Raw genomic sequence first — 11,863 nt, 5'->3', positions numbered from 1 at the left:
TCTTCTTTTTTTATTTTTTCTTACTACACATATAAATATAAAAATGAATAGAGGCAAAAGCCAGATCTGTGTTTCTAATTGGGGATCCATAATCGAACAGTTAAACGGGCCGAGGCTCTATGAGGATCCTAGTGTTGATATATTAATGATTATTTTTATAAATAAAAGGTGCTAATTTTGTACTAATTTACATTTATTTAAATTAATTCATTAATTAATTGGCGAAACAATATTGCAAATCAGCGATTGCATACACGTGCATCGATATTTTTAAAAACTCCCCCCTTAGCATATTGTAACCCTCAAACAAGTGTTTATTTCCATATCCTCGTAAGTGTTGCAGCATTCTTTTAGCCTTGCCAAGCAGCCGAAAACTATATTCTAAATGTTGCGTTAGATGAAAGATAGAATTTAAATTGTTCAGTTACGTAGTACCAAGGTAGGTACCACCATTCCAGTGACAGCAGCGAGTACCGTCATGGATTGTCGACATTATACAAGGTAGTACTCGTTGACCGCGGTGTTCTTTAGGCGTAGTAACCTTGCTTGTTCACAGTACGACCTCGCCAGGACCTTCTTTCAAGGATTCTTTCAGTTATTTATCTCTCTCTTTTGTAGCGATTAATCAGACGAGAAAGTACTTCATTTTTGTCAGAGGCCGAATATTTTTAGACAGTTCGGTATACGCAGAACATTGTAGTATAAACAAGATACAGGCTACTGAATTTCAATTGCATGTTACTGGTTTGTTAAATGAAATTTAAAAATATAAAATATTTTACAAGTTAAATATTACATCAATGGAATCGTAAAAATTGCGTATAAAACTTCAAGATCGAAAAAGAAACGAATGGATTGGAAAAGTAATTAAGATGAGAAATATTTAAGACCACGTATTTGTGTGTACAAACCGAAGACTAGCCTCTGCAAAAATAAGAAGGGTGAAATCATTAGAGATATGGACGAAATTAAGATAACTTGGATGACATATTTTAAGGAAGTATTAAACAAAGGGGCACAACCACCATTACAACAACAGAGGCAGCAGCAGGCACGGCAGGAGGTACAACAACAAGAGCTGGGGGAAGATGGAGAAGAAAATGAATTAACTAGACCCCCAACACTAGCGGAGGTCCAAACGGCAATCAACATACAAAAAAGCCATAAAGCACCGGGAATAGATAAAATACCGGCAGAACTACTCAAGCAAGGAGGAAGGAATTTGACACAACAGATGTACCAGCTAATACGAGAGATATGGATAGAAGAAGAAATCCCCCAACAATGGAAGAAAAGTATAATCTGCCCTATTCATAAAAAAAGGAGACAAACTGTTGTGTCAGAATTATAGAGGCATCTTTTTACTTTGTTCGGGATACAAAATATTCACAAACATCCTTAATCGAAGACTTCAACCTCTCACGGAAAAAATCATCGGGGAATATCAAGCAGGGTTTAGGCAAAATAGATCTACCATTGACCAACTATTTACAGTTAAACAAATACTAGCCAAAGCATGGGAATATGACATGGACGTTTACAATCTATTTGTAGATTTTAAACAAGCCTATGATTCATTAGATAGAACAATTCTACCTAATAATATTGGAAGAATTTGGCATACCATCAAAATTAATACCTAGTGCAAATGACAATGATAGAAACAGAAGCACAGGTATGTATTCAAGGACAGATCACTGATGCGTTTACGATAACGCAAAGACTGAAACAAGGCGACGGACTGGCTCCAACGCTTTTTAATCTTGTTCTTGAATATGTAATAAGACGGTTGACGGTGAGAGGAAATAACATACTTACAAACAAATCTACCCAATTAGCAGCATACGCAGATGATATAAACATAATGAACAGAACAATGAATGCAGCGGAAGAAACCTACGTTGAGTTGAATCAGAGTGCAGAAGCAGTAGGGCTAGCAATAAATACAAATAAAACAAAACTACTCATACAAACCAGATCAAATAGACCGGCGCAACAACACTTTATTGACGATATAGAACATGTGAATAGATTCACGTACCTAGGAATGGTCTGGTCGCAAGCAATGAAGAAGAACCGGAAATAAATAGAAGGCTTGTGCTGTCAAATAAAGCCTATTTCGCGATGGGCCACATATTCAAATCGCGAGACGTACACCGGAAAACAAAACTCCGGGTCTATAAAACAATAATCAGGCCCATAGTAAGTTACGGCTGTGAAACGTGGGTGGTGACACAGAAATCTGCCAATGCATTAGATGTGTTTGAAAGAAAAATATTACGTAGGATACTGGGCTCAATAAGTGAAAATAACAACTGGCGAATTAGGTATAATAGAGAAATATACGAGCAATATAGCGAACCAACTCTAACACAATACACTAAACTGCAGAGATTACGGTGGGCGGGGCACGTGGTCCGCATGCATGAGAATAGAATCCCCAGAAAATTGCTAAATGCAAGAATACAGGGAAAAAGACCTGTTGGAAGACCTAAAAAGAGAAGGGAAGACGAAGTCGATGAGAATGCCAGGAACTTCCTGGGAACGCGTTCATGGAAAAGAACAGCGGTAAATCGAAATGATTGGAGAAGCTTGTTGAAGGAGGCCAAGGCTCGATTTGGGCTGTAGTGCCATTGGATGGATAGACGTATTTGTGTGTAGAATCTCGAAAATGCCAAATTTCTCCATAGAAATGGGAACTAGACAGACTCTTTTTGCTCTAAATATTCTAGAAAGAAAACATGTATTTGCATGCTTCGTTGACTTCGAAAAGGCATTCGATTACGTACAGCATGTAAAATTATTGCAGTTGCTAAAAATATAGGGGAATTAAACTGCTATCGTAAAAACTGGACGACGTAAAAATTGGACTACACCAACGAAATTTCCATACACGTATTAGTCATACAGAAATTGTTCAATGTTTACTCGGATTAGTTTTTTAAAAGGGCAGGTAAGGGAGCCATATGGAATAAAAATCAACACGGAACTACATAATGTAACGCGGACGATACGGTAGTGCTGTTAGAAAATATTGAAGGTCTTTAAATTCTGTTTGATCGTATTCATGAAATAGGAGAAGAAATGTACATTAAAATAAACTCAAACCAAAGTTTTAGTCATTAGTCGTAGTCGTAACCCACATCCATATACAGAGCTTCAATTAAACGGAGTCCAAGTTGAAGAAGTTTACAAAACTACATATTTGGACATGGATTAAAGATCAAAGATCAAATAATGGTCTGGACCAAATAGATCCAGACATAGAAATAAAACTCAGAATAGCAATGAATAAAACTACTTTTATGAAAATGAAGACATTTCTTTGCAATAATCATCTCAGTTTAGAACTAAGATAAAGAATGGTTAAATGCAATATTTGGTCTGTACTTTTGTATGGTGCAGAAGTGTGGACACTAAAAGTATCAATCATGAACAGAAGTGAAGCATTGGAGAGGAGATATGGATTCATAGACGGTTGCTGACGATACCTTGAATAACGAGGGACAACAAAGATAAAGACTTGCTAAAGACTGTTAAACATCGAAAAATATCCTATCTGGGATATATTGTGAGAAGAAATCGATATAGAATACTATAACCTCGACTATAACATCCTAGAAGGCTGTAGAAGTTTCTTGGTTAACAAACATTCGTGAATGGACTCTCTCTCTCTCTCTCTCTCTCTTCTATCAAAAAAAGCGGTTGAAACGTTATTTTATTAAATTTGTGTTCTCTGTCTTTTATTTAAAAATTTAAAAAATATTTTTGCCCAGTATTTTGAAACTATTCGACGTATTCTTTTCTTACTTGGTATAAAGTGTAAGTACTATACACCCTATGAAATTATGTTAAATACACGTTTCCGGCTATTACCAGAGGCGGACGACAGGGGACAGTAAATGCTTGACCCTTCCCAAATTCTACGTCACTGGTGAAATTGTCATTTTAGCACAATTTTTAGATTCTCCAATACTCTCTATGTCAATAACATCCTCTTCACTCGTAACGTTAAAGTCATTAGTTTTCGAGCTATTTGAAGTTAAACATGTAACGGCACAAAACATTAATCAAAATAACTGTGTTGTTACATGTTTAACTTCGAATATCTCGAAAACTAATGACTTTATCGTTACGAGTAAAGAGTATGTTATTTACATAGAGAGTATTGGAGAATCTAAAAATTGCCCTTAAACGACAATTTCGCCAGTGACGTAGAATTTGGGAAAGGTCAAACATTTGCTGTCTCCTGTCGTACGCCTCTGGTAATAGCCGGAAACGTGTATTTTAACATAATTTCATAGACTGTATACTAGTACTTACACTTTCTAACAAGTATAAAAAGGATACGTCGAATAGTTTTAAAATACTGAGTAAAAATATTTTTTAAATTTTTAAATAAAACACCCTGTAACTCAATTATGAGCCATATTTTGTGTAAGTGATTTTGGTTAAATCTTAATATTTTTAGGTCTAGAATCTACAACTAAGAGATTGGACATTCCTAATGAAACATCCTGTATAAGCAAAGCTATGTTTTTTACTATAAGGAAAAAAAGAAGAAGAAAAAACGACAAAAAAATTTTGTTAATTATTAAAAATTCCCAGGAACCTAATTGTCGAAACGGCATTTCAAAATGTTTAATCCCCGCGACGTTATTAAAAAAACAAATTATAAACAAATTAGAACAATTTTCACATGCCATTTTAGAGGGAAGTTAAATTGAAATTTGAATTTATCAATACATTTATCGAAAATATATATATAAAAATTAAAGTAATGAGACCTTACACAGAATAATATTCTTTTGGCAACAACCGCGTTTTTGCAATTGAAAATATAGTAACATTTAATAAACAAATTAAATATCTCATAAATTATTAAATATTTTTCAACCATTTTTTTTCTGCTTAATACTGATAACATAGCGCAACTTCTCCTATTAAATAAAATAATTTGTAGTGCTTGTTTAAAACGCAAAAAAATTTTTTTAAATTCGAATTTTAAATTTTATATATAATTATTTAAATAAATAGGTGGTCAAATTTAATTTAGTAAGTCTTGGACGAAAGATTTATCCTTCAGCTTTGCAGAAAAAATCCTAAAGACCTTCATTAAAATGTAAATTACCTCAGCAGTTAAAAAAGTAAATATTGTGCAAACATGACCCCTTTTTAATTATCTAAACAATGACCCCCTTATATGATTTGGATACTTTTTTGAAAATATCTTTTGTACCCACCTAAGCTTTTGTATAAAATTTGTTTCAACCTGTACGAATTTACATTTTGATTTACATGTAGTATAACCTTATTTTACTAGACTAATTAGAATCTATGAAATATAATAAATTAAAAAAATACCGATATAATTCTGAATGACCAAATTGTATTAGTTTTATTCATTGGCTGCACATATTTTCTTTAATTTTACTTTGGTGGAAATTTCTACATCCACTTCTTATGTTGATAACACGTTCATGACTTAACAGTATTATCATAAAAATTCATAAATTATTAACCTTTACCTGCAAAAAATAGAAAAAAATAATTGTATAGAACTTATAAAACCTAAGTTTTATTTAAAACTTAAATGTCCTTCAACTACATTTATATTTTTAAAACAAAAACAAATTATTGGTATTGTTAGCTAACAATAATTTACTATTTTGTAATTAAAACAATTTTTTTTACTTAATTGCAGGTTTATACGAGAAACGATAGGGAAGTCCGAGGTTACTGCCTTGCACATATTGTCGCCTTTGACAAACATTTTAATATGGCCCTAGAAGGAGTAACGGAAGTGTGGACAAGGAGGAAAAAACAGAAAAAACCAGCGTTTGGTAAGTTCATTCGAAACGTCTTCCTTTTTTTTAACGTTTTTATATACTTCACTTTTTGTTCTTTGGCTGTCTCTTTGTCACTGTGCCCGAAAAATGTTGTAATAGATTTTAAACACACTTCCCGACTAGCTAGGCATCTGAAATTTTCAGAATAGCTCAGAACTCGATGACAATGCAATATTCAACAGCTCTTACATGGGTGGATTGAGTTTTATTTTGAATTTTATTGAAAAATACGTAAGCGTGAGCCACGTTCGTTATTCACTAGTAATGTCAACCCGCCTTTAAGGATGACTATAATAGTTACGATTGAAAATATAAAATAATGTTTGTAACTAAAAGCAAATTTCATTTATTGTTTAACACATATTGTTTCATTTATTGCCCACAATATTTTGCGGTTTCAAATATAAAATATTTTTCTCAAATTGAAACCAGAAATACTGAAGTATTGTTAAATCTGGTATTAACTTAATACATATTTGTATTTGTCCTAATTTTAGCTAGCATTGAACCGGTCAGAAAAAGTAAATTCCAAAGAACCTTTAAGTTTCCTAAAATAGGCGTATTTCCTGACGAAAATAACAAAAAGTTGGTAACGTGTGTGAGGCATGTGGACCAGCTTGTGATGAGAGGAGAACATGTCGTACTGGTCAGTGTTGTTAATGAAGAGAACACTGATAAAACTGAGGCAGCAACAAAATCGAAAGACGTTAAAGAAGCTTAATCTCAAATAAAATAAATCGTAGCAATGTTGATTTATGTATTTTCTAAGATTGTTAAAATATATTTTGTACAGTAAAGCTATTGTTGGCTGGTTTAATATTTTTTCCGTTTTTTCCTGTTTTTTTTTTCAGCAAAAAATGGTAGCTTAGTAATTTTCAGCTTAGTAATCATCTACTGAACAGGATAAACAAAATAAAAACTTACTGTGAATTTTTTGTTTCACGTTGCTTTAACTTAAACTGTAGACTTTGTGGGTTCTTTTAATAGGGCTTTTCATTCACAGTCATTTGTTTCGAGCTTCTGTCATATGTTGTATAATCCGTGTACAACTTTAATAAACACGGATTATACGACATATGACAGAAGCTCGAAACAAATGACAATCGATGAAAAGCCCTATAGAAGAAGAACTGTTTCCCAGCGAACAAATTGATGAATTACGAACACTGCTTCACCTGCACTCCCATAAACAGGCAGTTGGAAATCTTAAGGAAACGATAATACATAGGTTTCTCAACAATAAAATCTTAATAAGCCCCAGATACAAAGTTTACTACTTTTTAAACAATTAGAATAATTGAAACAAAAATATAATAAACAATATTTTAAATCTAAGACTTTTCGTTAATAAACTGCTTTCTGGCTGCATCCCATATCTCCGGATTTTACAATATATAATCACGTAGAGACGACGAAAATAGGAGAAAGCAAATAGAGGACACTTAGGCCACGCATTTACCTTCTCTTCGTCTAGGAAAAGGACCGAAAGACAGTTTCTAAATACTCAAAAACTGAGTAAAATGAAAAAGATTAAAAAGGGTTCAAGGCAGGTTTTGTTTATATTCGATTCAGAGTTGGACTACCATCTCCATATAGCAACTATTTCAGCATCCTTATGCATCATCAGTGAAGATTATGCAGTTACAACTCTGAAGGGAATATAAACATTCTGCCTCTTTTAAGGCAAAACATCGCGATGCAATGAACCCACCTTTTGAGACGCAAATCAGCGACATCTCTCGTATTACGAGGAAAACAACGAAAAGCCCCAGATACAAAGTTTACTACTTTTTAAACAATTAGAATAATTGAAACAAAAATATAATAAACAATATTTTAAATCTAAGACTTTTCGTTAATAAACTGCTTTCTGGCTGCATCCCATATCTCCGGATTTTACAATATATAATCACGTAGAGACGACGAAAATAGGAGAAAGCAAATAGAGGACACTTAGGCCACGCATTTACCTTCTCTTCGTCTAGGAAAAGGACCGAAAGACAGTTTCTAAATACTCAAAAACTGAGTAAAATGAAAAATATTAAAAAGGGTTCAAGGCAGGTTTTGTTTATATTCGATTCAGAGTTGGACTACCATCTCCATATCGCAACTATTTCAGCATCCTTATGCATCATCAGTGAAGATTATGCAGTCACAACTCTGAAGGGAATATAAACATTCTGCCTCTTTTAAGGCAAAACATCGCGATGCAATGAACCCACCTTTTGAGACGCAAATCAGCGACATCTCTCGTATTACGAGGAAAACAACGAAAAGCCCCAGATACAAAGTTTACTACTTTTTAAACAATTAGAATAATTGAAACAAAAATATAATAAACAATATTTTAAATCTAAGACTTTTCGTTAATAAACTGCTTTCTGGCTGCATCCCATAACAAAACCTGCCTTGAACCCTTTTTAATCTTTTTCATTTTACTCAGTTTTTGAGTATTTAGAAACTGTCTTTCGGTCCTTTTCCTAGACGAAGAGAAGGTAAATGCGTGGCCTAAGTGTCCTCTATTTGCTTTCTCCTATTTTCGTCGTCTCTACGTGATTATATATTGTAAAATCCGGAGATATGGGATGCAGCCAGAAAGCAGTTTATTAACGAAAAGTCTTAGATTTAAAATATTGTTTATTATATTTTTGTTTCAATTATTCTAATTGTTTAAAAAGTAGTAAACTTTGTATCTGGGGCTTTTCGTTGTTTTCCTCGTAATACGAGAGATGTCGCTGATTTGCGTCTCAAAAGGTGGGTTCATTGCATCGCGATGTTTTGGCCTTAAAAGAGGCAGAATGTTTATATTCCCTTCAGAGTTGTGACTGCATAATCTTCACTGATGATGCATAAGGATGCTGAAATAGTTGCTATATGGAGATGGTAGTCCAACTCTGAATCGAATATAAACAAAACCTGCCTTGAACCCTTTTTAATAAAATCTTAATACTTGAAGACGTGTTCAAAGACATTAACTGGGCAGATGATGGAATAAATGTTAATGGAAGAAAACTGAGCCAATATTCGCTACAAGTTTCGAAGAATTACAGACCATGATGACGCAACTATTTCAAGCTTCGGAAAAAGTAGGTGTTAAGATGAACTCGAAAAAAAAACAAAAATAATGGTGAATACACTGAACATTAGAAAAATAACGTTGTACGACATAAATTTAGAAACAGTAAGCGAATACATCTACCTGGGACAGATAATGAAAGTTAAGAAAGAAAATCAAAGTGCCGAAATTACCGGAAGAATAAAGTTAGTGTGGGCAGGATTTGGAAAACTGAGTTGGATCTTGAAAAGTACTAAAATAGAATATTTGAAAACCAGAGTTTACGATCAGTGTATCCTCCCTATTATACTCACGTATGGTTCACAGACGTGGACACTCACCAAGGCCAATATGGATAAAATAGCGTGTAAAATAGTAAAGATTTATAGACGAGATTTATAGACAAAAAACAAACAAATGGATTAGAAGCAAAACAAAAGTAAAAGACGCAGGAGAGCATGCTGCCAAATTAAAATGGAGCTTCGCAGGACGCAATTCCTGACTGAAGGATGAAAGATGGGATCACGAAATATGTACAACACGAAATACAAGGACACAAATGAGATGTGCTGATAACATTAAGAAGATTGGGAAGCAAGTGGCGCAAAATAAAAAACACTGGATTGAATTAAGGGGGGCTACGTCAAAGTTAGATTACTTAACCCGCCGTTACACGCGTCTTCTATTGTGACGTGGTTGCACGCTTATGAGCGTCGCCCTCACCTACATAAATTCGACTTATTTCGAGAAAGAATGAATGTCAACATGTATAAATATAAAATGGGTTGTACTCACATATTATAGAAATACTCGTAAACCAATTTTTTTTATTAATTTAACAAAACAAAAGTAAAAATAATATAGATCAAAAGCAAGTTTTCTTAATTTTCAATTTCAGCAAGCCACTGAAGAAATTAACGTTCTTTACGCGAATTCATTTTACTAAAAATACAAATTAAAATTAACAACTGTTCTGAAGCTATTTCTTTGTGGCATTTATGTAATTAACTATTAATATTTTGTATTTTGATAACGACGTCCTAGGTGGAATTCGAAACGTCAATAAAATTAATTTTTCAAGTTAAATTGTGGCTTATTTCCCAATTAGAATAGGTAAATTTAAAAATGGGTTCTTAACCAGTGGCGCACCTAGAATTCTCCTCTGGGGGGATAGGGGGGTTTGCTTGGGCACCGAAAGTTTTTTGTATTATTTGTGAAAGACAAGTTACATTTTCCTACCTTCTTTTATACAGGGTGTTTCATTAATAATTGTCCATATATTAACTGAAGAAACCTTAACACAAAATATGATGATTTAACCTAAAACACTTAAATAAAATGTGGTTACTTACTGAGTTACAGGGTGTTTTATCTAAAAATTTAAAAATTATTTTTGCTCAGCATTTTAAAACTACTCGACGTATCCTTTTCATACTAGGCAGGAAGTATAGGTACTATACAAGCTACTAAATTATGTTAAACAAACGTTTCTGGCTATTACCGGAGGCGTACGACGGGGGAAAGTGAATGGTTGACCCTTTCCAAATTCTACGCCACTGGCGAAATTGCTATTTTAGTTCAATTTTTGGATTCTCCAATACTTTCTATGAAAATAATATAGTCTTCATTCGTAACGATAAAGTCATTAGTTTTCGAGATCTTTGAAGTTAAAAATGAAACGACACGGTTATTTTGATTAATGTAGTGTGTCGCTTCATTTTTAATTTCAAATATCTCGAAAACTAATCATTTTATCGTTACGACTGAAGGGTATATTATTTAAATAAAAAGTATTGCAAAATCAAAAAATTACATTAAAATAGGAATTTTGTCAGTGGCATAGAATTTGGGAAGGGTCAACCAGCCACTATCCCCTGTCGTACGCCTCTGGTAGTAGCTAGAAACGTTTATTTATCTTAATTTAGTAGGGTGTACAGTACCTACACTTTCTGCCAAGTATGATAATGATACGCCAAACAGTTTTAAAGTACTGGGTACAAATAATATTTAAATTTTAATCGTATGAATCATATCATAAATTAATCAAAATAACTGTTCCGTTTCATATTTAACTTCAAATATCTCGAAAACTAATGACTTTCTCGTTACCAATGAAACGTATATTATTTACGTAGAAAGTATTGGAGAATCTAAAAATGGCACTAAAATATTAATTCCTCCAGTGGCGTAGAATTTGAGAAGGGTCAACCATCCACCATCTCCTGTCGTACGACTCTGGTAGTAGCTAGAAACGTTTGTTTATCATAATTTAGTAGGGTATCTAGTAGTCGCACTTTCTGCCAAGTATGAAAAGGATACGTCGAATAGTTTTAAAATGCTGAACAAAAATAGTTTTTAAATTTTTAGATAAAACACCCTGTAACTCAGTAAGGAACCACATTTTATTTAAGTGTTTTAGGTTAAATCTTCGTATTTTGTGCTAAGGTTTCTCCAGTTACTATATGGACAATTATTAATGAAACACCCTGTATATATTTCTATATGCTCTGGGTGGGATTTTAACCCCCAAACCCCCCCTCGGTGTGCCACTGTTCCTAACCTAATCCAAACAATAATATTTTAATTAAACCTACCTAAATATTAAATAAAAACCTAAAAGTTTTTTTGAGATAACAGAAATGTGATTTCACCGTGATTGCACGCGCAGTGAGGAATTCCCTCACTTGAAGAGGAATGTCTCTTCTTTCAACTATCACACAGCACACTGACCGTCTGAAATATTCTATAACTTTTTCATACCCTCTCATGAACCATGCTAAAGGCATTCCTGGGTGCTTAAGGTTATCGTATTAGTTTACACAATTTCATTGCTTATAAACAAATATGGTGAGGGATTCCCTCATAGCGCGTGTAATGGCGGGTTAAGGCTGAAGAAGAAAAATAATAAGAAACCTATACTTGCACCCTCATCTCTGGCGGGCGACCAGACAGAATTTTG

At 33.6% G+C, this 11,863-nt stretch overlaps 2 protein-coding genes across 2 annotated transcripts in view; one reads left to right on the top strand and one right to left on the bottom strand.

Moving 5' to 3' along the window:
• LOC114324525 (U7 snRNA-associated Sm-like protein LSm11) overlaps positions 1-6,666 on the top strand; it is a 71,250-nt gene extending 64,584 nt beyond the window's left edge. Inside the window, exons 3-4 of the mRNA XM_028272385.2 lie at positions 5,705-5,843; positions 6,347-6,666. Coding sequence (XP_028128186.1) covers positions 5,705-5,843; positions 6,347-6,570 — 363 coding nt within the window. The 3' untranslated portion in view covers positions 6,571-6,666. The remainder of the gene's footprint in view (positions 1-5,704; positions 5,844-6,346) is intronic.
• Positions 1-11,863, bottom strand: part of LOC114324522 (ecdysone-induced protein 74EF) — an 843,335-nt gene that overhangs the window by 775,088 nt on the left and 56,384 nt on the right. The gene's annotated exons all lie outside the window — the stretch shown is intronic.

Source organism: Diabrotica virgifera, chromosome 6 (genome assembly GCF_917563875.1).
Source record: "Diabrotica virgifera virgifera chromosome 6, PGI_DIABVI_V3a".
Lineage (NCBI taxonomy): Eukaryota > Metazoa > Arthropoda > Insecta > Coleoptera > Chrysomelidae > Diabrotica > Diabrotica virgifera.
The sequence above is the reverse complement of the archived record's forward strand: the minus strand, read 5'-3'. Positions and strand labels throughout refer to the sequence as shown.